At 34.9% G+C, this 27,704-nt stretch overlaps 1 protein-coding gene across 2 annotated transcripts; it reads right to left on the bottom strand.

Moving 5' to 3' along the window:
* Positions 1–1,856: 1,856 nt before the first annotated feature.
* LOC149793903 (uncharacterized) lies at positions 1,857–19,393 on the bottom strand. 2 transcript variants are annotated; one of them, XM_089967847.1, is made up of 7 exons: positions 19,280–19,393; positions 16,074–17,682; positions 15,295–15,624; positions 9,228–9,536; positions 7,936–8,091; positions 6,570–6,666; positions 1,857–2,487 (listed from the first exon to the last, which is right to left on the bottom strand). In XM_089967847.1, exons 2-7 carry the CDS (start codon positions 16,135–16,137, stop codon positions 2,220–2,222), a joined length of 1,224 nt encoding a protein of 407 aa, XP_089823973.1. In that variant the 5' UTR covers positions 16,138–17,682; positions 19,280–19,393; the 3' UTR covers positions 1,857–2,219. The 2 variants fall into 2 exon arrangements, with proteins under 2 accessions (XP_089823973.1, XP_089823975.1); XM_089967849.1 differs by lacking the exon at positions 19,280–19,393 and adding an exon at positions 18,364–19,166.
* Positions 19,394–27,704: the final 8,311 nt, after the last annotated feature.

Genomic DNA, 27,704 nt, shown 5'->3' with positions numbered 1-27,704 from the left:
TACAAAAGTAAATCTCATGATGTTCGTTTGCCAATTGACAAAATTGTGCTGGATAAGCTTCCAGTTTCTATGCATACCATCTCAAACTTTTTCAGAGTTACCATGTTTTGACCATGTTTACATTGGTTTTCCATGCCTTTCCCAGAATAGGACAGATTACAGTGCAAACAACTGCACATCAGAATGATAATCTGATACAATTATCTCAAGTCACTTTATTCCCACAAGCGTCTTACAATCACTTTTCGACACTTCAAGCACGGCTCGGGACAACCATACATATTGCGTGTTGCTGCCCAACGAAATCCTGCGACATGTCCGATAACTCATTTACAAGCATAAATAACCCTCAGGGATAATACTCCAGAACCGCGTTTAACGAACCAAAATGGGCAACCAGTTTCCAGAGTAGAATTTAGAACAGAATTTAGAACAGCGCTTTGCTTTTGTGGCTTTAACTGTAACCATTTCAAATCCCATAGTTTCATAATTGGGGCCGCCACTAAAGCGGCCAGACCAGGTTTCAGTGACAACCAAATAACGGAATTAGGCCGCTGAAGATCAGATGCATTTAAGAAATACACAAGGTTAGGCAAAAGGGTTTCAGCGTTGTAACACTTCATTCACTTTTTCTAAGATCGTCATTCTGCCGTGTGTGCTACTTTCTCATTCAGGTCTCGTGGATTGCACAGACCTAGACCCATGGGCATCGACCGTGCTTTGCTCAGGTATTATTCACTCGACCCAGACTAATCTGTGTCTACCTGCCTTATCGACCCCCAGGAGTGTATGAGGGTACTCTAACAGCTCCGGAAGACCAACGGCGCATTCTGGAAGTACACGCATCTGTTTTAAAGTTTCTTCCCAATCCTCCATAAATGCTGAATATATCCTAATTACCGGGGCGTATGAAGGTGCTCTACTGTCCCGGCACTACAGAATTCATCGGTTTAATTTTGATCAACTCTGATATTTTCATTTCTTTGATACTAGACATTTTTCTACTTTGCCCCATTCATGTTTTTGTGGCTGCCAGAAATGTAGCAAGTTCTATTTGCTGTATTTCTGTTTATGGCGGTTGCAGCCTCAAAACATTTCTCTATTACACGTTATGACTCATTGTTCAATTTCGTAGCACGTTTCCTCGACAGATTTTGTCCAAATAGTTAGGTTAGGCTACAAATACATAGCAAATATTTGGTCCACTAATATCATTTATGTTCAATATAAAGGCACGAAAGTGTCCAGCATCAAACACAACATTTGTCTTTGTTTTAATTATGTACCCATATACTTTGACTTTGTAATATTTGCACGACTGACCAAGAGAATTCAGTCTTTTCACTCTCTTATCTTCCTCTAGACTCGACTTGATCGATGGCGGTTGTTGTTGTAGGGCTTAACGCCATTTTTCAGCATAAGATAGGCTATACATGGCGGCCAGTATTAATGGTTGAGGAAGAACCCGGAAAACCCCCGGAAAGAACCACCGACCCACGAGAAACTACTGGCAAGCTTTCTCACATAACCACATTAGCCGAATCCGAGACTCGAACCGACGCAGACAGAGGTGAGATGGCAGTGATCCGTAACGGTGAGCGCTTTGGACTACTCGGCCACTCGGGGCCCCTATCGATGGCGGTAAGAGTAGGCTGGTATATGCACATCTAATGCTACGATCTCATCACACAAGTTAATAACAGAGAACCCTGAATTTTCATTCACTTTTTTATGACGATAACTTACACCCCTCCTCTACTTGTGCAAGAACACACACACACACACACACACATATATATATATATAAACCAAGTACATAAATAAAGAAAATATTTAACTGTATAGTTAAAGACATATTCAAGTAAACACAATACTAGTTTATTACACGCTTATGAAGTACATTCATGATTAAACATATGAATCTGAACAAAATTAAATTAGAACATAATTAGGTACACTTTGGGTCCCAAGGCTGTGTAAGATAATTTGAAAATAGTTTCCCATGGTACCACCATTTCTTCGTTGTTGTGGGGAGACAGCATAGTCTCAACTTTCTCAAGACTGAAGCTGCTTTTATCAATCCTTACACGTCGATCTACACATCGATTTAAAGCTAAACAAATCTCATAGCGAGACGAATCGCCTCATCCAACCATCCCACTCATATATGCATTTTCCTTTTAAAAGCGCAGTTGACATATGTGTGTTAGAACCTTCATTTAACATATGGTAATGTAAGTTGCTGCAGATCGGTTAGTTGGTTCTAAATACGCATCAGTAATGTTGTACTGTCTTCTTACATCGTACAAGTTAGTTTCGTCTGTAATTGCTATGCTTTGTGATTCCTGACCAGATACTGTGGCGGCCACACTTTCAGAAACACAATGGTCTTGGTTGCCGATACTAGAATAGTAGTGAACATCGATATGATTGTATGCTTCATCACCTGAGGCGTCTCTTTGAAACTCTCTTCTTCTTTGACAGTACCTTAAAATATTAATTGATAGAATGCACCATTAAGCAAAGTAAGTCACATTCCGGGGCAATCGCTATAACCCCTTTCAAGTGTGTGTGTGTATATATATATATATATATATATATATATATATATATATATATATATATATATATATATATATATATATATATATATATATATTTATATATGCGTGTGTTTAATTTTTACCCGATGATTGTAGATTGTAACGATCATTTTTAAAAAGCATAGTACAGAGCTAATTCGCTTCCATGCTCGTAGATTCTATTATGGGATATGATGATATTAATCGATTGTCTACAGCCTCGTACTGAACATGTGTACCTTTATAGTTAGTTTGCCACTGCTATGATTGAATATTGCGACATATGTTACGTGGGTTTGTCTTGTAACATATGGCAAGGAGGATGAATTGCGACATGGCGTCGTAGTAGAGTCGTGGTGATGTATCTAAGGAGAGAAGCAAACAATTTCCCTATTCCTATTGATACATCAGCACATTCAAGACCTGTAATTCATTCGGAACACTAATCTTTTGGACTGGTTTCTGAAGGTTTAGGACTTTTTGGACTAAATTTACGATATTGCAAGTTCCTTTTAATTTTTCAACTTATACCCAAGATAATTAAATTATTTGAAGTTTCTACAGTACGTGTTTACTTTGCTTCCTACTGTTTAAGACCATATGGATAATCATTTTCAAATTTAAAATACGGGTAGATGTATGTTTATAAGAGTCTAAAATGTTTAAAAGTACCTGAAAGTGACGATGTACGAAAAAACATGTAGTTGAAAGCCAGCAAAATCAAGTAAGATTTCACCACGACTATTTATTTTAACTGTGCTTTGTTAATAGATGATGACCTACTGTAAGGTACCATCAAGACTATTTCCTAAGCGCATTGTTCAATCATGATTACAGATTCTTTCACGTTTAATATGAGAGCCCTAAGAGTATTCGGTCATCTAAATTGAAAGTATTTTACAGTCAAAATGCATCTTTTGCACCTTTTTTAATGAATCATGATGAAAAACAATAATAACCAGATCATCTCAAGTATATGCATTGCATTTTCTATTTGTTATTGTCCAATGCTATACTAGTGTATTATTGTAACAGGTCTTAATGTAACCCTGTTACTACACTAAGCTTTTGACAAGAGAATCTGCTTCTTAATAATCCTCTAGAATTTGTGAAGCTCTAATTAATAGTTGATAATAACAGCCGTAATGATGATTTTGTTAGAGATATTGATGATAATTATTGTATTAATGATGAAGTTTGTGTTAGTAATGGTAAGTTTATAACAAGAAAGGTGAAAGCTGACTAATGCAAACCTTCACATTTTTCCAGAACCAAGAATGTCATGAACCAGACGTAAACAAATGCATCGTTTCTATTACGAAACGTAGTAGTGCTTGACAATAGATTGTATTGTGTAGGTCCCGTTTAGATCTGATATGTCACAGTGCAAGTATCAAAATAAGCGGGATAAATGAAGAAACAAAATATGAGCAGCCGGTCGAATAGATCAGGAGGCTATCGAGGGATCCATAGGAAGGCTGAAAGGAGCAGACTCTAAAATTTCTGTGATCGTCGAATCGACACCACGAGATAAATATCATACGTTCCACGTTGTCATCATACATAATTCACTATTACTATTTGTATGAAAATTCAAGTCAATATAACTGTAAAGTTTAATTCAATGCCACTATATTAGTTAAAGTCAATTATAAAGCTATCATACTAGTTGATGAAGTCTATAGAAGTCCTGCTTTATAAAAGTTTGTTCATACAGTGATCATATCACTTTGATAGATCCAATTATGAACCATATCTGTTTTAAGTTCCATGTACTAATCATATTTAGTGACATACGTTATTATCAGTTCATATACAGTATCATTTGTGTTGTTTTGGAGAAAGGTTGTTGTTGTTGTTGTTATTATAGGGCTTAACGCCATTTTTCAGCACAAGATAGGCTATACATGGCGGCCAGTATTAATGGTGGAGGAAGAACCGGGAAAACCCCGGAAAGAACCACCGACCCACGAGAAGCTACCGGCAAGCTTTCTCACATATCCACATTTGCCGAGCCCGAGACTCGAACCCTTGGAGAAAGGTATGTTTAAATCGGTTGCATTGATCATTTACATCTATTATTAATAAAAAATGTAAGTGTCATGATTGTGTTTCACTTTTTTTGCTAGATTCATTCTCACCAGGATTCAGTTCTGTTACAGCACGAATATATCTTGATACACGAAGATTCTTTTTAAACTCTATACTGAGAACTCGCAATGTCCATTTCACTGCCCATGTTATGTGTATTAACCACTTCTTATATTTAATTTATAATTAAATGTTCCTTGTTTTATATTGCTGTTTTGTCGATACTACAGCTATAAATCTTTAACATCCACGAAAATGTTGTAAAATACCATTAATTCAGTAAAATATTAAGTCTCTAATTAGAATTCTTCCTAAATTTGTTCACAACGCGATGTTTAGCATTCCCATCACCTGTAACTAAAACTAAAACAAACTACAAGGTACAATCATGTTATTAGGCACTAACCTAGGCAGCATCTGAAGGAATTGTTTAGTTTCTATGATACTTAATGTGTGTGTGTAATACAATAGTGAGGTGGAATAAGGTGTTTAACAATCTGTGCTATTTATTGATAATGGGTTTTATGTTTTCATTGTTACCAATTTAAGTAGCATAACTTTAGAACCAATTAGATATTTGCATCCATCATAACACTAGCACAATGACAAATAAAACACTCATTTATCTGCTTGTCAGAATGCCAACGAAAATTATATAACTTCGGGTGGCTATGTTTGTTCACAAATAGCATCAAGATAAGTACAAGAATAAACCGAATTGGCGTCATCTAAATTAATCAAGTTCTGATCACATAATCTTGTTCTCTTACTCTTTCATTCCGGCAAATGAATTACTTTCCACTGTGTTTGTAACAGTATCCCTTTCAGTCATGATCACTATTGTTGTTATATTAGTGCCTTTTATCTAATGTGAATATTTTCCAAGTTAACTTTAAACGTTTAGCCCAGACTTTTCCACTTGAACGATCTGACCTGTCCTGTTTACCCAGTAACTTTAGAAATGTCTGCACTACCTTTAATTTACATTTCCAGAAAATCAAGTGAATAAAGCAAACGATGCTCTAGAAAACGTAAGCATCATTTTTAAGTTAGATTAGTTGATCAAATAAGACGTTGTTTGCTTTGATTTCTCTCGTTTGACTAGCTTGTCTATACTTCTGGTTACGTTGCACTCCACTGATGCTTATTTTAAGAACATGCCAACTAAACAAGAATACAGTCCAAAGAAAATAGTCTGATACATATCCAAAATGGTAGTCAAAAACGTAATTGTGCATTTCACCAAAAAGTTATTGCAAACCTCGTGATAGGTACTATCTTAAAATCTAAGACAATAAGAATCAATCAATAATCTTGAATGCAAACGAATAGGAAGCATGACAACAAATACATAAATCAAGTGTATCACATATATGCAAAACAAAAAAATGTCTCGGATAGCAAAATTGCTTTGTGTTCCATTAATTGAATTTCATCAAAAATGGTTAATTTATATGAACCCTGCATATATTTCGCATAGAAACAACAAGACACAAGAAACAAATTATTGTACAAGTGAAGCACAGGATACATCTAAACCAAATAAAAATGCCTAAAACAAAGGTGAAATAACACACAACAAAAACGTTCCATGACAAAACGATGTTGAGGAACGCTAAGTAACAGTAGCATCTTTCAAAATTGTTAACGTTAACTGTATAACTGGTTATTTAGTGGATACTGCATTAGCTTTATAATTATCTTTTATATTCTTTCAATATGTGTAAACTATACGTTAAATGAATAATCGTATCGACTGTGGTCTAAAATAGCGCAGTTTTCTTTAAAAATATATGTTGTGCCTAATTGTAACATTCTGAATACAGATTGTTAATCTTCCGCTGTTATATATTATATTATATTATATTATATATTACATTATTTATATTATTTTACCTTTTGCAGATGAACAGGAATGTTAAGATAAGCAACAGACCTCCAGCTCCAGCACCTCCTCCAATAAAATATTCCTTCTGGATTATAAATGATGTTGCTGAAAAAAGAACATAATTAAGCTCGTTTGAAACAAAGTATATTTTTATGTATAACAACATCTCAGAAATAGTTTACAGCCTAGAAAAGGTTGTTAGTATAGTTAATAAATATAGATCCTAAATACAATAGTTTTGTTACCTCGGAAGAATAAAATATAATGGCGTGCGTTATGTTGCACGGGATTTTAAAAGAATCTCATATTGTACGTTTTAAAAAGGTGGAATAACAAAGCTTTATCAAACTTTGCTGAAATAATGAACCTGAAGATCTGGGTCCATGTCGTTTTTTCCATTGATTACCCCAAGCAGATATATTTGACAGTTTATTCTCGAAAATCTCTGGGCTGAAATTGAAATATATAGATGGCAGAACTTGCCTATTTTGAAGTCAATACTAATTAACTTGTGTTAAAGTAAATTCGAGATTTGTCCACTTTGTTCTTTTCTCGTGTTACAATTCAATAACTGCTAACGACAAAGTGTTATTATTTTTATTTCATTCTTCTCCGGACTTATCAGTATGTGCTTCCCATTTTGAGTTTAACCTTCCAAGAGGAAAAGAATATCTCGACAGTCGTACGTTGACAGGAATGCAATTTAGTTTTGCAGAATAAGGCCGTTTCAGTTCTTCGGAAGTGTTCACACTCTAATGTGATCCAGTTTCGCAAAGCAAAGTTTCCTATTACCTCCGACAAGAGGGCATTAATACGAAATGCAGTAGATGACTCTAAACGAAAAAGAATTTTAGTGGCTGTTCCTTTAATAGTGTTTAATATTGTGATTAATTAGACTGTATCCAGCAAACTGTGTAGACCTAGTTCTCATCCAGAATTAGACATGGATACGACTTATGTTCATGCAAAGATAATATATTTTGGTAAAACCGAGGTCTTTGCTCCAAATTTAAACTTAATTTGATTGCCTTATTTTCCAGCAGACTGTTCATGATAACTATAAGCACGAAAATGAAGCATTTAAGATGGTCTATTAACCACCCACCTCCCTAAAAAGCCCCATTATATTAACAGCAACAAACGAGATTACTGCAATTTTGTATATATTTTGCCAGCAGTTTGAGTGTGCTGTCTCTTCAGCCCCATACTTATATTGTGTTTCTATCTTTTCGAAATTACATTTATGAGGTCGAGATAGAGATACGCTTAGCGATTTTGAATCAGCATCACGACAGCAAAATAAGTAAATGTATACTTAATCTGAACGCGTTCGTTTCTTAAATAACATTTATTTATTTAAATAATTGATTTTACCTATGACTGTTGAATCAATGATGCCAAGTGCAGGTGTAACGTCTTTATTTCCAGACGCTGCTTCATCCGTATATCCCTTGTAAAGTAGCTCTGTAGTTGTTGTGACCAGTAGATCTCCTATAAGTGTGACTGGTGAACTTCTTGACAAACCGTTTTCTGCCGAAGTGAAGAAAATATTTTCGCCATATTACCATGTTTATGTCTTTGTCTTGTGCATTTGCAGCCCTTGTATATTTTACACGTTACAATCCAGTAACATCAAAGTAATGTATTTATAAAGAGTAGAAGCAGTATATAACAGGCATGATGTGGCAGTAAATGTTTTCCGATAAATAAGAATGCCTCCGACTGTCAAAGCATACTCGGACATTCCTCAAGATAGGTACAACATATTTTATGTATTAAACATGCAATTCATCCATCTGACATAGCTAGCCTGGCCTACGACTTGGGTATGGTGAGATAACAGAGAAAGAAAATAGGCATTGTTCATTAACATCCTTGCTAGGGTTAATGCTCATATTATTTTAATGATAACAAATGCTTTGAAAAAGAGAGGGTTGTCAGCAACTCACTTGTAATCAGCACTTTAAGACTGAGCTTGTCTATATGCCGTGACATTGTCAGCATTATATTGCCATTATCCTTGAACTAGTTCATATTTAGTTTATCTTAAAAGCAATTAATAGTTCGTTTACGTATCCTTACGTAAGATCTTATAATATTTAAGAAAGACGGAGTTCATGTTTGCAAGTCAAAATGTATTGCCATTATTCAAAAGGCAACATTACCTGCAGTATACTTGTAGCTTATCTATAGTTTTATTTTAAAACCAGTTCCACAATCCCTTACGATAGTCAGCAATGATTTCTCATACAGATTATACTGAAACAAGCATCAAATTCCTATCATTATCAGATCTATCAATTAATTATGTCCATGCAAAATAAACTTATATAACTGATCCATGTACCTAAAAAAATAATTGAAAGATACAAACATGTCCAAGTAATTATAATCTAGGTAATCTGTACAGATTATCCAGGACATAAATGTGCAATAAGACAATAAAGTGTGAACGCATTAAACAATTCATATCATTTACATAGACTGTGAAGTGTAGAACCTTTTATTCAACATTATTTTTAAATGAAGGTTTCTTCTAAATTAAAACTTTTTACCATAAGATGTTAAATAGATTCATGTAATTCATCTGCCCACCTTATAACACGAGATACTACACTAAATCATTTGATGGGTTACATTTCCTTTTAAATTATACATTAACATACCTTCGATATATAGTATTGCTGATTTATATACCATTCCACTTTTTTGACCAATGAGGACATAGATTCCCTGATCTAACAACTGCGGTGACTTTACTGTAATCATTAGATTATTTCCCTTGATGCTGCATTCCCGCTGGCGATTATACTTAAGAAACGTAATGCATCTCCTGGCTGTTTGGTCAACAACCATTACGGCTGTGTCTGTCATTTTGCAGAAGAACTTAATATCGACCAGCTCATTCGGTGCTAATAATGGCAGCATCAAATCCAGTTCAACTTGCTTTCCTATACGGGTTCGGAAAACTTCATCTGAAATACAACTGTATTCAACTGACATTTTCACAATAGGTGCCGTCATAACCAAATGTGGCTACATCGAACTGTGAACTGTTTTGATTTCTCTCGAAATAACAGTGATACAGTTCCCTAACTGTTAATAATTTAGTAATTTTCAAATTATGTTTGTCAGAGTAAATATCGTCTGTTGTGCGGTTTCATAATAAATGACCTATTACTTGCATATTTTCTATACACCACCCACAACAATTCTTAGACCAAAAAACCTAACACATACATATTTTATAATCCCCAACTTTTTACCCGGGATCATTGTATTTTGCATTAGATTTAGGAGAATCGCTCATCTAACTTCCAACCGTACGAGTTCGAATCTTTACTCGACCAACGTGGATATGTGGAAAAGCTTGCCAGTAGCTTAGAGAATAGTGTGGTTCTCCTAGGGGTCGTCCCAGTTCAAATCTCCACCAAATATCTTGACCGCTGTGTATATTTCATCATGTGCAAGCACGATGCGTTGACCCCTTCCCCCCCCCCCCCCGCCAAAAATAATGTATTAGTTTGTTTAGACGTTTTAAAATATAAATGTCTGAGAAATATGTCTTCTTCCCTGACAAACAAAAGAATATTTCGGGATTTAGTTTTATTCGGGCCGGTTTGAGTTGATATTACGTGTGCACAGATAAATCCAAAACCTGGACAAAAGAAACTAAAAATCTTGATATTTTTTGTCTTATATTATTTTTCACGAATTTGGATTTTATACATAATCTCTTGATCTATATGAAATGTCAAGTTGTATTGCCGAGAGCAAACAGTTCTTGTTTAATACAGTTGGTGAGGTATTAGTGTTTAAGTCAAAGATATAAGATTTATCGTCTTTGCCGCAACCATTTGTGTGTGCTACGACAGGACAAGACATTCCAGAAGCTTTTGAAATGGTTGAAATTCAGAGCTAGTTTTGTTAACTATTCGTCCGTTTTCCTAAACAATTAAGAAGGCACAGTGTTTAGGTTGAAATACACATGTGGTCCAACAGAATTACACGGGAGTGTCATCTCCAAACGCTAGCTAAAAGTTCTGCAAGGTATGGAATCTAGCCGTAAGTAACCGAATTTTTCCAAACAAAAGTGCAAATGATAGCCAGCCAATAGTAACCGTATTCTTCCAAATGCGACTCAAGTGATATCTAGCTTGAATGTCTTCGATTATCAATTGAATAAATGAAGTTTAGAGCTGCAATATGTCTTCTTCTGGAATAGCAAATAGATCATGAAGTTACAATCGTAAAGCAAATATATCCTGCACATGATTTCTTCATCCATCAGCACCGCAATAAATGCTCTGTCGAAATCACTGGAACCTATGAAATGTTATACATATCGTCCCTATGACTATTTCCCAAAATATTCGTGTATTATCAACATCAGAAAGTAGTGAAATATATATAGAAGATAATAATTCATAATGCGCAAAACATTCCTTACAAGTTCACTGGATCCAGTATGGGATCACGTGTGTCACGGAATGATTAAGATAAATGCAATTATCCAGGAATTAAACCTTTAAATTGACCATGTTTGAACTAGATTATTGCAACTTTTTGTTGATGCTGGTAACAATCGTGTTGACCTAGAAATGGATGAGCCATATCGACATCTGTTATTTTATGTACCTGTATGTAAGCGCAAATTATATCCCGGATATTTCATTGTCATAGTAGTAGTTATAGGCAATTAAGCAAAGTTAATGAATTATTTGAAAGAAAATGTGTCGGCTGCAAAAGACAATTGCATTTGTGTTTGGCTCTCTTATTCTAGTATTCTTGGTATAAGCCACTCTGTTTCAATGTTCTAAGGCGGCGTATCCATTAATATTCCTTTTCTTTCCTGGTTTCGGAACTCCATTTGGGGTTGTGAGCAATTGCAATAAGTGTTATATCACTAAAAGTGTTTCAGGGGAAGGAGAATTGTTATGCGACCGGGCTTCTGTACAGCTTCTTTGTCATCTAATCAGATCAACGAAGATGATTCTTTTGTGTTTTCAGTTTCTCCGATATAATGAAGGCTAAAGATATTACATGTGATGAGAATTACATTCTCTGTTTTGCACGTTTTGTTCGGACCATATATTTCGTTTTTCTCTAGTCAATGTGCTAGAAAATGTCCTGGTCTGTATCACAGGTTTACGGGTTTTGCACCTTTTATTGCCACACAGGCCAGATTGACTAGGGTGGTCTTCATTAGTGATTGGCGTTAGCTTCGCCCTGACAAGGATGTCCTTGAGGTTTTTTTTGGTCTCCGGTAGGCTCCTAAAGGCTTGTTCAGGAGGATTAACGTTAGTGCGATAGACGATTCCCGGTGATTTTATCTACTATTAGGTTGTCTGGATGGTCGGTCAGGATAAATAGAATCCTATCAGCCTTTTCCTTCTCTCCATGTTTTAGTAGGTCAGGTCCTTGATGTAGCCTCGGTAAATTAAATGTTTAGATAACTATTCAGACCATTTTAGGAATGTCTCATCGTTGGTGCACATTCTGCGTATCCTCAGTGCCTGGCTATATGAGATGTTTTTAATGTCATGTTTTGAATGACGGCTGGATGGGAAGAGATACTGGTGTTTCTCATTTTGGTTTCGGTACCATGTCGTGTCCTGAACATGTGATGGTAATATGTGGTCATGTGGTCTCATAACATGATCCAAATATTATGATATTCTCTCTGTTGGATGCCCATTACCGGAGATTATATGTCTGCCCGGGTTGCCTTGTTTGTAGATTTTATGTAGAAGATGAAATATACCTGTCATTGGGTTTTTTCTGGATTTAAGTGGGTTTTCAATTGCTGGTATATGCGTACGCTCTCTATGTCAATAAAAAATATTTACCAGCATCCGCGACAAGTTGTACTAACTTAAACAAACTAAAATGTAAAGGTATAAGTCCTGTAGAAACACACACGTAAAGTTTTGCAAACACAACGGCTTTTCTGTTTAACTTGTTTGTCTTGTCTATATTTTGTATTTGCCTTTGAAAAAGGCTCATTAAGAGTCCAACGCGCTTAGGTACTAGTTTTGCGAAAGCAAATTGCAGCCACCTGTTGCGCTGACGCAGGAAAGATTATTATATCAAATTCAAGCAATTCAAAGTTGGCGTTTGCAAAGAGAAATTGTTTGTGATGCATTAAAGTGACCACATGGTATGAATTTTTGACATCATTATATATCATTGAAGCAAAACATATAGATAAAATAAAACACCATTGGGCTAAGACTCTTTCTTAATATTAGAATTTTGAGGAATAGCATGTTTGCAGTTACCTTATTACAGTTTTAGATTATTCAGCAGAGAAATTACCACACGGCAAAATTGATGTAACCAAGACATAAGCAAGGTTTTAAAAAATATTATTACACTGAATAACAACGTCAATGTAATTTTAATCATAAATCTTCGAATTATTATTGGCGAACCATGCTGCGGGCTTCAAGTCGCCCGGCACGTGATAAACAGGTAAAATGTGTGATTACGAAAACCCACACAAATAGTCGACAAAGCGGCATTCGAAATTTGAAGCATATTTTAATAGAAGTACCCATCATTTAACCAATTCATAAATTTACTTTTCTATTTATCTTTGAACTTTTGATTCAACCTGTACCAAAGAGTGAATGTGCTCAGATAAATTTCAAATATTTAAGCATTCCTATTCCATTCTACAAATGTTTATGGTTCCTTCTTCTCGACAGTGTGTGAGTGTGTTGAAGTCTGTTACATGGAGTGACTTGCAGGTCAACACGGCCATTATAATCCTTGCAAATAAGAATGGTCATCAAAGCAGGTTCAGAAATATTTAGCCATTTCACTTCATTTAACAGTCAGTTATAAACTATTTTACTTTACTAACACAAAATTCCCGGATACAAGGCCCGGGATTAGATTACTGTGTTAGTAATGTAACAATGTATGACTAAGTAGTCAGAATGTGATAACATCCTTCGTTTATTGCGTGACAATAAGATAAAAGTTAACTTCCTTTTGAAGACAATGTACTCACTTGACATTTAATAAAATTCTGCAGGTTAACTTCTTAGCATGGTCTCACACTGTGGCCTAAACTTGGTTTTCTAAAAATTATAAGCATCTGAATGGAAACTGTGTGTAATGACTTGCATGCATTCAGGTTAATATGCGGGCTCTTAAATTCCGAAATTTGTCGCATCACAATCAAACCAAATAGTTTTGACCCCAAACGTCTCGATAATAAGCGGTCTCAGTGTTATTAATTGTATAATTATTACCATTAGTAGTTATAGTAGTGTTATGCATTTATACAGTCATTATTACATACTTCGTCTACTTCGTCTAATGTTCGTTCAATATCCTTGCTCAAATCTGGAAACGATTACATCATAGCTACTTTATTGAAATTGAAATGCCTTACATACCTACCATGACAATGTCCCTTTAGTTCAGATATCAAAGAAAAATATCATCTTGTTGTTACATATCTTGGTACCTGACTCATTCAAACGTTTAATTATTACAAGTTTTACAATTGTTTGTAAACATTATGTAATAATAATATTAACAATAATGTTAGTAGAAGTAGTAGTAGTAGTATCAACAATATATTTCATAACTGCTGTTTTACTTCTCACTAAATCATTGAGCATCGCGGCATGAATGAGTAAATTCATGATAGAAATGTAAATGCAGCAGAGTTAAATGTAATAATGTAATTTGAACAAATTGCTAGCGTTACAAGAACAATGGTTGTTATCCCTGTTAGTATGAATAGTAGTTCTTTTTATGTACGAACAACATACTAGCATCAATATTGCAAATACTATTTACGAAACTGTTCGATGTTGGACATTTTCCAGAATATTGGTCAATGGCTATCATCATGCTAATTTTGAAGAAAGAGGTGCAAATGAATGCTCCAATTGCAGAGGAATTAGTCTACTACCTGCATTATGCAAAGTTTTTACATCGATTTTAAATAACATAATAAATGAATTGGCGGAGGAACTACTTGGCGAAGTGCAAGCAGAATTTATGTGGGGGTATTTCCACAGCGGATAATATTTAATGTTTTATGCATTAATATTCAACAAAACGTATGGGTAGATTCTATAAAGTATTTATTGACTATGAAAGGCCTTTGATAGAAAAGAGATACGTTTACTGTACCACACTAGTTAGTGAAAACGCTAGGGGTAAAATGTTAAGAATCATTAAGGCAATTTATAGTGATATAATATCAGTTGCTAAGTACAATATTTTTATTACCGATGTATTTAATTCCATTTTCGGCGTGTGCCAAGGTCTTGTTTTATCGTCTTTACTCCTTTATTATTTTTGAATGATTTTAAACCCTTTTTTGCTGAAAGAAAAGGGGAGTATCTGTAGAAGCCATAGAACTATTTTTTTTTCACTGCTGTATGCAGACATTTTATTGCCTTTGATGACCACCAGTTGCAAATTATGCTCATAGGTTGCATACATATTGCAAAAAGTGGCAATTAAAGGTGAATACGGGAAAAAACAAAGTGGTTGTATTTCGAAGAAGTTTCTATCTCCGAAGTTGCGAAGAGTGGTACAATAACCATACAGAGGTAAAGATTGAATCATATTATAAGTATTTAGGATGCATATTTTCTTTTAAAAACGATTGGTATATGTGCCAGAGAAGCAGTCCGTAATACAACACAAGGCTAAAGGAGTGTACATAGTGTATAAATAACCATTATAGCAATTTATAAATACCAGTTACAAAAAGCAATTCCTCCCCAAATTCATCTCGTACACTTTTGGCGTAATACTTCCCTGAGTCCTCGATGGAAACATTCTGAAGAGTAAAGCTTACGCTTGTTGGAATGTTAAAGTCTACATAAAGTATCCTGTTCCCATATTCGGCTGCGATCGTACTTAAGCACTCGTCATCCTGATTGTAAAATTCCATAATTTTCTTCACTAGTTTAGTTTCCCTTCTTATGTCAAGAAAGTATATTTCTATCTGATCACACACATATAAATATCTTTGAAAATCGATGGCAATAGACACATCTGATCCTTTCTCCACAGCAATTGTTTGCTCTGAAAAGAGTGAAGGCATATATATATATATATATATATATATATATATATATATATATATATATATATATATATATATATATATATATATATATATATATATATATATATATATATATATACATACATACATATATATATATATACATACATATATATATATATATATATATATATATATATATATATATATATATATATATATATATATATATATATATATATATATATATATATATATAAAGAGAGAGAGAGAGAGATAGAATGACGATAACGACAATGATGACATAACTCATCATTTTGTCTGCATCCGATCCAGGATGACTTATAATGTATGATCATTGTTTAGAACTTTAACACAACGAAAGTTAATTCAAAAACAGAATTTGTATCACTAATACTTTTGTGAAAGTGTTTTTTCTACTGAAGTTAGTGATCTTGAGACTTACCGATGGATGATTGGACGAATCCGAAAAGGAGAAAATATCGGAAAAGCACTGAATTTAAAAACATTCTTACAACTCTTGAGTGGGACACTTCTAACTGGGATCACCAAATCATCAAAGTCGCTATGGCGCTTACTACTTAAACACACAATCTCGTAAATTATATAGCTTTCCTTTACGTCATGACAATAATGTTCGGAAGTGAGAGTTATCTCAAAATCTCTTTTCTATCAAAATTGTCTATTTCCTTTCTGCACGACAAAACTAGTATTCACACAGGAGGGTGACACGTCACATTTTTACAACTGTTGACTACTAAAAGCAATTACCTCGTTATGATGTCCGATGCGTGCACCTAAGTGACCAGTTCCCACATAACACAAATGTTGTACTAAGGCAGTTGCCACACCTGACCTCAAGACAATGTAAATTAACTCAAACTAAGATAAAATTAGCAAATTGTATCGCAAGCCATTATTTTGCAGTCAGCAGCCGGAAATATTAATTTAATAGCACCGGTATTCGTCATAAAACCCTTACAACTATATGCAAAAGTGAGCTTTCAAAATCTGCAGGAGTATTGCAAGTAATGGCTTGCACTGGCTGACTCGAAGATTACCTCAGTCTCTTTCAATCTGTAAATTTTCATATAAAATGCATCCTCATTTTGGACGAAAGGGGAAATTAATATACTTACCTTTTAAATGCCTTGTTCATATTAATTTTTGCGAGCCTGAGACGTCGCTCTACCACTGACATAAATCAAGACGATGAAAATTATACTCGTAGAAAAAATTGTATCAGAAGAGTGGTGGCAGAAACTGGAATTTGCATATTAATCACCTTGAATCACAATCATGCAACGTGCACAGTTCTTATCTCCTAATATGCTGGTAATACGTGTCTGTGTTGTAACAGAAATGAACAATAAAGCTACCCGACTTCTCTCTGGTATGCTGAAATACACATTTTGTGCGGAGTATTTAACATTTCTGAAAAAGAAACTGCGAAACCTGATACTCTTTCAAGTAGTTCTAATCTAAAAATAAAATCTGGAAGCCTTTTCTCATTAGTCCAAACTACTAATTTAATTAGATCCTGTAAAGAGTCTCGTAGACTACCTTAGGTTCGGGTTGGGTGCTCCCAGCATTATCTTTAATTAATGCAGAAGACCCACCCTAGCTCGTTTTTGTTAGAAATTGAAGTAGTGATAGAGATGCAAAGCTCCAAGCCCCCAGTCAGCGAAATTACTGAGTATACAAAAGGTGAAATTCAAATAAACAACAAACTTAATGCCATTCAATTACAGATAGTCCTTCCTCAAATGAAATTCAATATTCAAAACCCTATCACTCATCTTTCACTCGATCAAGTGAAGGTCTATTTCATCATCTTGTGTGATATATTTTCCTCCTGTGCTGTGTTTCTACTCATCTGTAGTAATTCTTGGCTGGTACCCAGTACCTCTTCAGTCCAACAACCACGTCCTTTACCCTTTCACTTCCTCCACTTCCCTCTCTATCATTTTCTTTCTCCCTGAGACTCGGGACCAACCGTACCAGGGTAATTCCCTTCTCTGTCTCCTACAGCTCCTCCGGTCCCTAAAAGCTTCCTGTCCGAACACACAGGGACATTAGTATATTCCTCTACTATATAGTATCACACTAAACAACAATATATCATCAGACAAGCCATTACATTCTTTGGTCACGCATTCGTACACATCGAAATACCCATACTTTCTGGTATGGCATACACGATATCAACTGCTTATCATGCATATATCAATAGATTTCATCCCATCGGTATATATAGATTCTCAATCTTATTATACAGAAAAATATCACATGATCAGACGCATTTCTGTACAATACACTTCGACAAAGTGTACACAGATATCCTCATATCCATGTGCTGATATATCCTTACACATTATACTCCTACAAAGCATCCACAAATAGTCAAATACTCCTATTAACTAATGTTGCACACTGCAGCCATTATACAAAGTTATAATTCAATTGAACATTTGCAAATCTAGAATATCACATGAATAAACGCACGAGATTACTACGAATTAACCAAATAGCGAATTACAATATTAATTCTTTACATAAACATTGTTCATATCTCAAAATAAGCATATAGATCAAACACTACAAATGAATCAAACTTTCAAATGGTAAGTCTACGTACTAACGATTCTAGTAATGAAAAATGCATGTTGCACATAATTAAAGTACAATTACCTTGCCGAAATAGATTGCGACAATTGAGCACATAAGTCACTGACCTTTCCGAAGCTCCTTTGTAATTCCCAGAATAATAAGGTTTCCGCCAATTTCGAATGACGTCGGAGTATCTTATAACTTCCTTATGTAATTCCCGTAAGATGGTTTAGCGACTACTGACGTTTAGTTTCAAAACACTAGATTTAAACTTGCGATTCCAATGGTAGCCACGCCTTGCTTAATTCCGAGTGGATGTCGATTCACCCATGGTCTCCATAATTAGCAGACATTGTCCCCTCCCCGGCAGTGTGTCAAGGGTGGATTTACGACCCTCACTTGATGTTCCTTTGAGCCCAAACCGGCAATTGATGCCACTTACCTGTGAATCGCACACAGCAGAATAAGGCGCCAGTAAGAAGGTCCTATGGATATGTTATATACAACTGGCTTCCCATCCGTCTTTTTTATGTCGGCTTACACTCGCAACATTTATTAAGCAAATAATTAGCCTCAGGGTTTAGCATATACATGTTACAATCTGGCTATTGTTCCTTACTTATAACGTGACAGATCATCACATGCCAATTGACCATTGGATATGTGATAGTTGTCTTTGTTTCCAGACAAGTCCCTATCCGCACATGCTGTTGTTGTATTATGCCTTTTTTTTATTCCACTCTTACAAGGGCCGACTTTGTAAAAAGCAGCAGAACACATTACAGCTGCAATAGTGTGCTAACACAAAACCGAATAAGCCATTGTCCATAAGTCATTATTTCCATAGTTGATTCATTTAACATCCAATGCAATTTGTTTTCCTAAACAAAGAAACACTTTACTTACGAAGAATGGATGTTTTCTGCGCAGTTTGTGAGACTGAATGAGACTTAGAGTTGTATATCATCCATTAAAGAAGTTCTTATCTGCCATTACACTCTACCTATTGATACATTCGAAATAAAACAAAATAAGCTGTACCTTTAAAAATTATACGAGATTTGCCAGAAGAGAATGTGATCCATTTTCTATATAAATAAAAACGTGCCGATTTTAGTTTTTTGATATTTACCATACTGAACCTGGTTATGTTGTTATAAAGACCGAACAATTATTTGCGTCATCATATTATATATAATTAGAGCTGTTAATTATAACGGAACTGTCTGCCTGAGTGCAGTGATCCTAGGGAGTGAGAATGCTTATCTGCTTTCCTGTGTCAAGTATCAGGTTTTAACTAGACTGAATTATAGACTGGGAAAGTGGTTTAATAAGATTCACAAACTTGAGAGAGGAGAGGTTTCGTACCTTTCAGGATTAATTAGAATTCTCTCTCTCTCTCTCTCAACAACACAAGGCTAAAGGAGTGTACATAGTGTATATTGTAAATAAACATGTAAGTAGCAGAATTATTGTATGGATTTAGATGTCAAACCGTCAAAATGTAACTTATTCCTGCTACAAAATACAGTATCTTTGATTCGTGAAAACGATTCGTGAAAATCATTTAGTCAATACGAAGTAAGGTAATTTCTTTTCGACTACTTCATGGATTTTAACGATACATAAATGACATTGCCAAACCATACTGTGTCACAGATAGTAGTATCGTCAGTCACTGTATTGTGCTACGGTGATTCGAAACACATATAGCTAACATCGCAGCTTCAGAAACGTTCAGAGAAGCAATTGCAAACATGGATAATATTAAACGGTTTCCTCTTTTTTTTCTGCATCTTAAGAATGAATTAACAGTAAACTAATAAAGATCAACCGAGATTGTGTTCACACATTTCAAGACATAGCAATTTCTTAGCGCAATCACGGCTAAAAGGGTAAATGAGTTTGGATTGAATTTGTACAAACGCCTTTGATTGCTGCTGAAGTTGAGATGGAAAAAAGAGGTCCTTTAAGAAAAGTAGAAAACATTTAGTTGATGCATAATGACAGTATGAATTAGAATATTTTTCATAGATTAATTGTAGCCATTGATTTATCTCTTAGATTTTACAGTATATTTATAAAAAATGTTTCATTGTTTCTAACAAAATGAAAATGTATCAGACTTGTTTTGAAACGATGGAAAGTTGAATGAGGATCAAGTCGAGATAAATCTTATCATGACTATCTGGAATTGATGAAAAATAGCAATGCGTACGCGCCTCACACCAAGATAATAAATGGAGTTCCATGACACTTGTTCGTGACAGAAAGAACGAAACAACCAAACACAAAAATCGAATGAAATGAAATATTATTAGATCTGGGATATTTTCCAAATACAATGGCGAAATTGAGTAGTGGACAACGTTATGTGAGAATGTTGTTTGTATTTCATTTAGACAAAACATATCATAAGTGTTGTGATTTAAACAGATTTTCAAAGTTACATATTTGTATATTGTGCAAAGAAGTGTGTGTTGAATCTGTACAGGTTACCTAGAAAACAATTTGTCATAACACAGAAGCGACCACTTAACTTTGTTCATGGCGGAGAGGTATATATATTTCATAAAGAGGGTTGAAGAGAAATATATTTAAAACATTTTACTGAATTAAAGATGAAACATTCCGGAAGCTAACCATGCAATAAAAATAAATCAAACATTAATATGTGTCGTTCACAAATTAGGTCACGTTAACCGGGTTATGAAAGAGATTTGAGATTTAAATCTCATCCAATATTGTTCTCGTGATGGCTTTCTTAGCACATAAGAAAATAATTGTCTAATCCATACACAACGCACTAATCGTCATCGCATAAAGAATGTCATCTAATTACTTAGGACAAGTTTTGATAGTAAAACTACACTAACCAGGTTTTCAGACCAACCTGTGGTATCTGCATACAATTCCTCCAGTTGGTCAACTTACATTCTCAGTGCCTTGCCTTTAACGTGCATTCGTGTACAAGCTGATTCCTTCACTAGTCATAAAGCATCCTCATATGACTTTGAAATTTAAGTCAAGGTCATCACATTTCAATCATATCCTGTTACCTCCCTAAAGAATCTAAATATGTAATAAGACTGGTTTTTCTTCATAGTTTCGAGACATCCAGCTTACAATGACGTTGAAAATCATCTAACAAATAGAATATAACCCCGAGACCATCAATGATGATAGCGACAAAGCTATCGCAATGATTTACGAAAAGTTGGAAAACTACAACGTAAGCTCAGGATAGACTCTTGACAGCTAAACATTAGTTGAAAATGATGTTCCCCATTACAGCCTTTTCGCAGGTCCAATTGTATCGAAACATGAACATATGATCCGCCGAAATCAGTGATGAACTCTGAAAAATAAGATAATCGATGTGTTTCATGACAGCTCACGTCAGCGTTACATCCGGCGAGCGATGACACAGATAAGACTCTACAACACCAGCAATACCTCGGTGAACTCAATTTTGGAAAAGTTTTATAAGAATTTACCTAAAATGTTTGAAGAACTTAAGACTGGTTTTGCAGTTAACGTACGCGCTTGGAACAAAGTATTTTATGCATTTCAACTATTCACACATGTGCAAAGGAAACATTCATATTGGAGGACGAGTGCTGATTTGATGTTGTTGCGCGATATGATCGATTTAGAGGTGCTGTAACACTATTTGTGGTTAACAATATCACACGGTTATTTTATCGGAACAGAAACCTAATGGGATAACCTTTACATGTCGACGTTGTCTGCGGATTTTTCGCTTTCCAGCAGGGTCTTAAAAATCATGAATTTCGTTGTGTTGTGAATCAGTGACGCGTATAATCATGCCAGAACTAAGTAAGAACATTTTGAAATATAATCAAGTGTAACAAAACAAACTTCAAAATATCATTATTTCGGACTTCGAATGCTGAAATATTCGCGTTACACAGAACAAGAAACCACTGCGGTTCAATCCAATATAATCGCATATGAAATCTCGATCAAAACAATCTGTGTATCGCAATTATTCTGCTTCTTTCTGGATGATGTTGATATGGCGGGATAAATTGGCCAAACAAAGCGTGATTTTCTCCAGCTGCAAAGCACCTGTTTCGTTTATTCTTAAATTAATTTCCATACAATACATAGTAGTTTGCTTTGCTGCAGATAGGTTCCTTCGGTCGGAAGACAGTTCATTAATATTCAATAAGGAGTAATTTCATCTAAATGGAATGGTTTGATCGCTTCTGAGGACGCCTGAGTGTCAATGCCGAATTTTATTTCATCTGACACATTAGTCTCCAAGGTAAAGGCATGGCGTTGGTGTGATTCCAGAACGAATCTTGTGCTGTCTACACTGTCCGCCACTGTTATCATTTACGCCATCACTTGCAAATATTTTGTTTCTCGTCGGCACCTGTATCGAGAGAGAGAGAGAGAGAGAGAGAGAGAGAGAGAGAGAGATGGTGTATAAGTGAATAGTCCGAATAAAACTGATCTTGTTTTCCTATAAAAGCATTACAATACTGTGCAAAATTGTTCTATTAATATGAAAGCATGGTTCAATAACGGTATATTTTATACATTAGAGAGTATGTTTATATGAGCATATGTCTTATTGAACATGTTTAAAACAAATACATTATTTTTGTTAGTGATTACGCATGTCCGCAATATTTCTAACTTGAAATATGATCTAATAGAAAAAGATTTTGCCATGGGAAATTTATGTTGTGTGCTATATGCATATGCAGCCTTACTGTATCACATCATGATGTAATTCTTAACATATGGTTTACAACATCTTCAGATACAATTTTGCATCGTTTACATAATGGTTATTGGTAAGAAAAACATTTGTTATTTCAAGTTATCTACATTTTAAGTCAAGTCTATTCATAATAGTTTCATTCCTTTCCACACTTTGAAATAAGTCAACATGATAGAGAATTGAAACGAAATGATTCAAAACAGAGATCACTTGCGAAATGTACATGGTTAAATCAAAATCTTAATTTATCTATCAAATCTTTAGATTTTATCCACGAAACCTGAATTTGCATGTAGACTGAAATAAAAATAGCTTTAAATTATCGATAATTCTTTATGTACAAAATATCCATCAAAAACAAACACCAAGAAAGCCATTTTCTTTATCGCAGCTATTATTTTGAATGTGGTACAACATGGGTATAGAGGAAAGGAATGTCGATAATATGCCCAATCTGAGAAACAAAAGATGATAGAGAATCAGGAAAGTACATAATCTTAGGAGTGATAAATGGGTTGCCAGAAGTTCATAAATAAAAATACACGGTCCAAAAGTAACAGTGAACTGTTGAATTGTAGATGTGTTACAACTCATATTTGTATACACGTTTATTTGACTACCTAAACAATGATAATGACAATAAAGATTGCCATACTTGTATTACGCATCCACTCGTAGTTTGGTCACAATGCACATTTTACTTCATAATTATGATTTTAATAAACGATTTTGTTCGCCGGTTCCACGCATGTCAGGTGAAATATACGTACTTTCCCTACCCCACCTGTCCGTTTTTACCTTCCTTTGCAACTGGGGCCTCGATGTGTCTAGTAGTCTAAAGCGCTCTCCGTTAAAGATCACTGCCATCTCACCTCTGTCTGTGTGCGTTCGAGTCTCGGATTCAGCCAATGTAGGTATGTGAGAAAGCTTGCCAGTAGCTTCTCGTGGGTCGATGGTTCTTTCCGGGAATTTTCCCGGGTTCTTCCTCCACCATTAATAATGGCCGCCATGCATAGCCTATCGTGTGTTGAAAAATGGCGTTAAACCATACAACAACAACATCCTTTGCAACTGTTTTAGGGCAAATCCTAACCAATCAACACATACAGAGGCTTGGATGAACTGTGCATTGATTATATAAGATAGTGTATTTCGAAATGACATGCACATGTCATGCACATACTTTGATAGATGTTTCTCAAGTGAATCAGACCTTTATGAATTTTCCGCTAGTTGGTCTCTTATCTTTTTTGCTGTACGATAACAAGCAAACTAGTAACAAATGTAACTGTGCATAATAGGAAAGAAAAGGATAAAAATCATACCATACTTTTCCTATAATATTTGTTTTATATCTTTAGTATGCTCACAGCCTGAATGATATGCGAGAGTAAGAAAATCATTTTTTTAAATTCGAATGAATAAAATTGAAAGAAAAAAAAGGCTTTCAATGCATATTTTTAAGAATATAATCAATGGCATGATAATGTTGTAATGTCAATCTGGTATAGAATTGATATAGTCGTACGGCCAATTACGGTGCTCGACTACACAAATGAAGTATTTTGTGACCTAAAATGAGGGAAGAGGAGACAAAAGCAAATACTCTAATATGGGTAAGTCGTAAATCACGTATAAAAAGCAAGCTTTAAAGACAACAATGGCGATTAAAAAGATAAAACTGTATACCAAAACTTAACTGACAGAGCAATAAGTATACAGGTTTATCAGGGTACTACAATGAAAATCCAGGAACAGAATGAGTACATACTAGAACGATAAGCTTGGAATATAATGATGTCATCCTGCGAAGGTAGTTTTGCAGCTTAACCACAAATGGGAAACACTAAAGCAGCATGCTGCAATATCAATATTGCAACATAATTATAAATGGGAAACACGAAAATGTCATAATACAGCGGCATTATTGCAACTTTAATAGCAATTGGTACAACTAAAATGGCAACGTGCAATGGGAATATTGCAACTTCACAAACCATTGGGAAACACTAAAGTAGCAAAATAGTGTGGTAATACTGCAACTTAAGTCACAACTGGGACAAACTAAAAAGATATGCCAACATGACATTCACGAAACAAAGTTAACAGGCTACAAATTACATTAATGAAGTACAAAGACTATATTCACTGAGGCAAATTTACAACCAATATGACCCAGCTCGGCCTATATGGTCCCAGAAGTAGAATGGATATGTCTCAAACGACACCCTGTATGTGCCAAAGTATGTATTGCCATCTGAGATAGTTGCTGCGAATTAGTGTTACCTTTTGTATATGAAGACAGATGTTAAGGCCTCCAACACAATTCCTTCCATGACACCACCACCAATGAAATATTTTTTGGATCGTACACGTTTGAACTGCAATTGCAAAACCATGACAAACGAATACCCCTATAATATCGGAATACCTTCACACATTAGAAAATATTCTGAGTATTTATGTTTTGAGATACAGAAGGCAATATCTGAATTTAGTTTAAAACCGTAACCAAATGTGGGCTTTTTTTCAAAGGATTTTTGTAACAAGGATGTTCAGTTTTATTAAAACGCCATCAATTCCTTTCGAACTTACTAAAATGGGACAAAGCAAAATTTTTATAAGTATCCGCATACGTAATAATTTGTTATGTCATGTTATCTTTGTTATGATCGTATTACTACTTGAAAGATCTATATTGAATACCTCCAGAAATGTACATGTGTAGTCTATTCGTCATCCTACACATCATATGCACATAAATAAACACATTCGTACCATATATAAGCAATATTTACGTATCGTGTGCGTTCCTATTCAGAACCATCCATGCAGTAAGCATCACCGTTATGATTACTGATTCTTACATGCTCAGTCTGTTTAGCTGCTTTAGTGAATCGGAGTTTGTGATGTAAGCCAGATGGATAATGCACGTGATGTTCGCGAACAAGTTTTTCGTATTCTAACACAGTATTATTTATGATAATTGGCATATAATTATCTAAATGTGAAATACTTATATAACAAGTATAATAATATAGTTTACTGATATTGTTGTGTATATCTATATAATTTATTTTAGTCTTTTATAATATTACTATGTAACAGTCATTATGTTCATGACATTTGTAGCTCTAAGATACCATGAATGAACTGTGTAATTGTTACAGCACTTGCCTTCTACTCATTGGTGAGACGATACAAGTCCAATAGTTTGTTTATTATTGGCTTTTTTGTGCATTATTGGGTTGATAGGTGTAGATTGAGACATTTCTCCTGCTTTGTTACATACACCCTACCTTGAGGTGGATAGGCGGAGAATGAGACATTTCGCCTGCTTTGTTACATACACCCTTATCATATGGGACTAAGGCCAATTTACATTTTCTTGCAAGTACAAGAATCATCAGGCACTTTAATGCAATGCCACGACCAGCACCCTTCAGAAACTCCAATGGACTGACCACCACTAATACGATGTTCATACAATGTTGTTTATACAGACAAGTAGCAAACTAACCAATCAGAAAGTTGTTTACCACTTGTCATACAATAGAACAACCCAGCATGACCAGCAATCAGGGTAGTTGCATTGCTCAGTGAACAAAACTCTAACATGTAATCCTGGTTCAAGGTTACCTAAATGGCTAAATATGTGTAACTGATGACTGTATTTCACTCAATAAACATTAACTACATAAAATAATACAATACCTACTTCTGCCTAATTAAAACATGAATATAAAATTATAAAACATATGCTCCTGCTACATAATTTTATAATGAGTATGTATACTATCTCATTCATGAAGTCCACGGTCGGTGTTCTGGAACAATGTAACAAACATCACGGGATCCAAGGAGGACGTTTCTACTTTAGAAAGGTCAGTCTGTCCTTGGTTTGGATTGAATAGAACTGGAACATTTTATGTTGACGATAAATGAGTTATTTCGAAATATTTAGATGATTCACTGAAAACGTGGAATCACATTCTAGCAACAGGGTAGTAGATATTGCGTTGCTAGCTTATTATATATTTCTATATAGGTGAACGCGAAATCTTTAATTAATAGCAATATATATCGGACTTGTATGAAAAACACTGAGAATTGTTTTTATTTGTTTAAACTTGTACAATATAACAATATGTGCATATATTTGCAACAGTACTAGAGAAATATTATGATCCTTATTCTCTGGGACATTGATAACCGGTATATGATCCTTATTATAGTGAGGGCCTCGTTCATCATCACTCATATTAGCATTACGAGATCCCACACCTGCTATACATCATTACAAGGTTCATATCGTGTATACATGGCCCGTTTTTGCACTAAACTGTCAGAGCACAATTTTTGCAACCAGATTCAAAACTGTACAGTTCAAAGTCATACCTATTGTACCTGCATGTTTTCCGTCTCAAACTCGACAAATCTGCTGACATACATACATTAAGATAATCCCAAAACTGTCCTGATTCGAACACAGTCCGTAGCAAATTTATAGAACTTTGGAAGCATGGAAATTTGGGCATGAGATCAGATTTGATGCTAAGATTACTCCCTTCTTTTTTTACGCCAGAAGACTATGTGAAACTTCTTTAGTAAAGGCCTTGGAGTCTCATATTATACACCTTGGTCTATATTTCGTTTTCATATTATTATATGGCCTTATTTTGGTGTTCTTCTTTTGATTTATTTCTTTAT

This window comes from Sinohyriopsis cumingii, chromosome 8, assembly GCF_028554795.1.
Source record: "Sinohyriopsis cumingii isolate HCF-2022 chromosome 8, ASM2855479v2, whole genome shotgun sequence".
Taxonomy (NCBI): Eukaryota; Metazoa; Mollusca; class Bivalvia; order Unionida; family Unionidae; genus Sinohyriopsis; species Sinohyriopsis cumingii.
The sequence above is the reverse complement of the archived record's forward strand: the minus strand, read 5'-3'. Positions and strand labels throughout refer to the sequence as shown.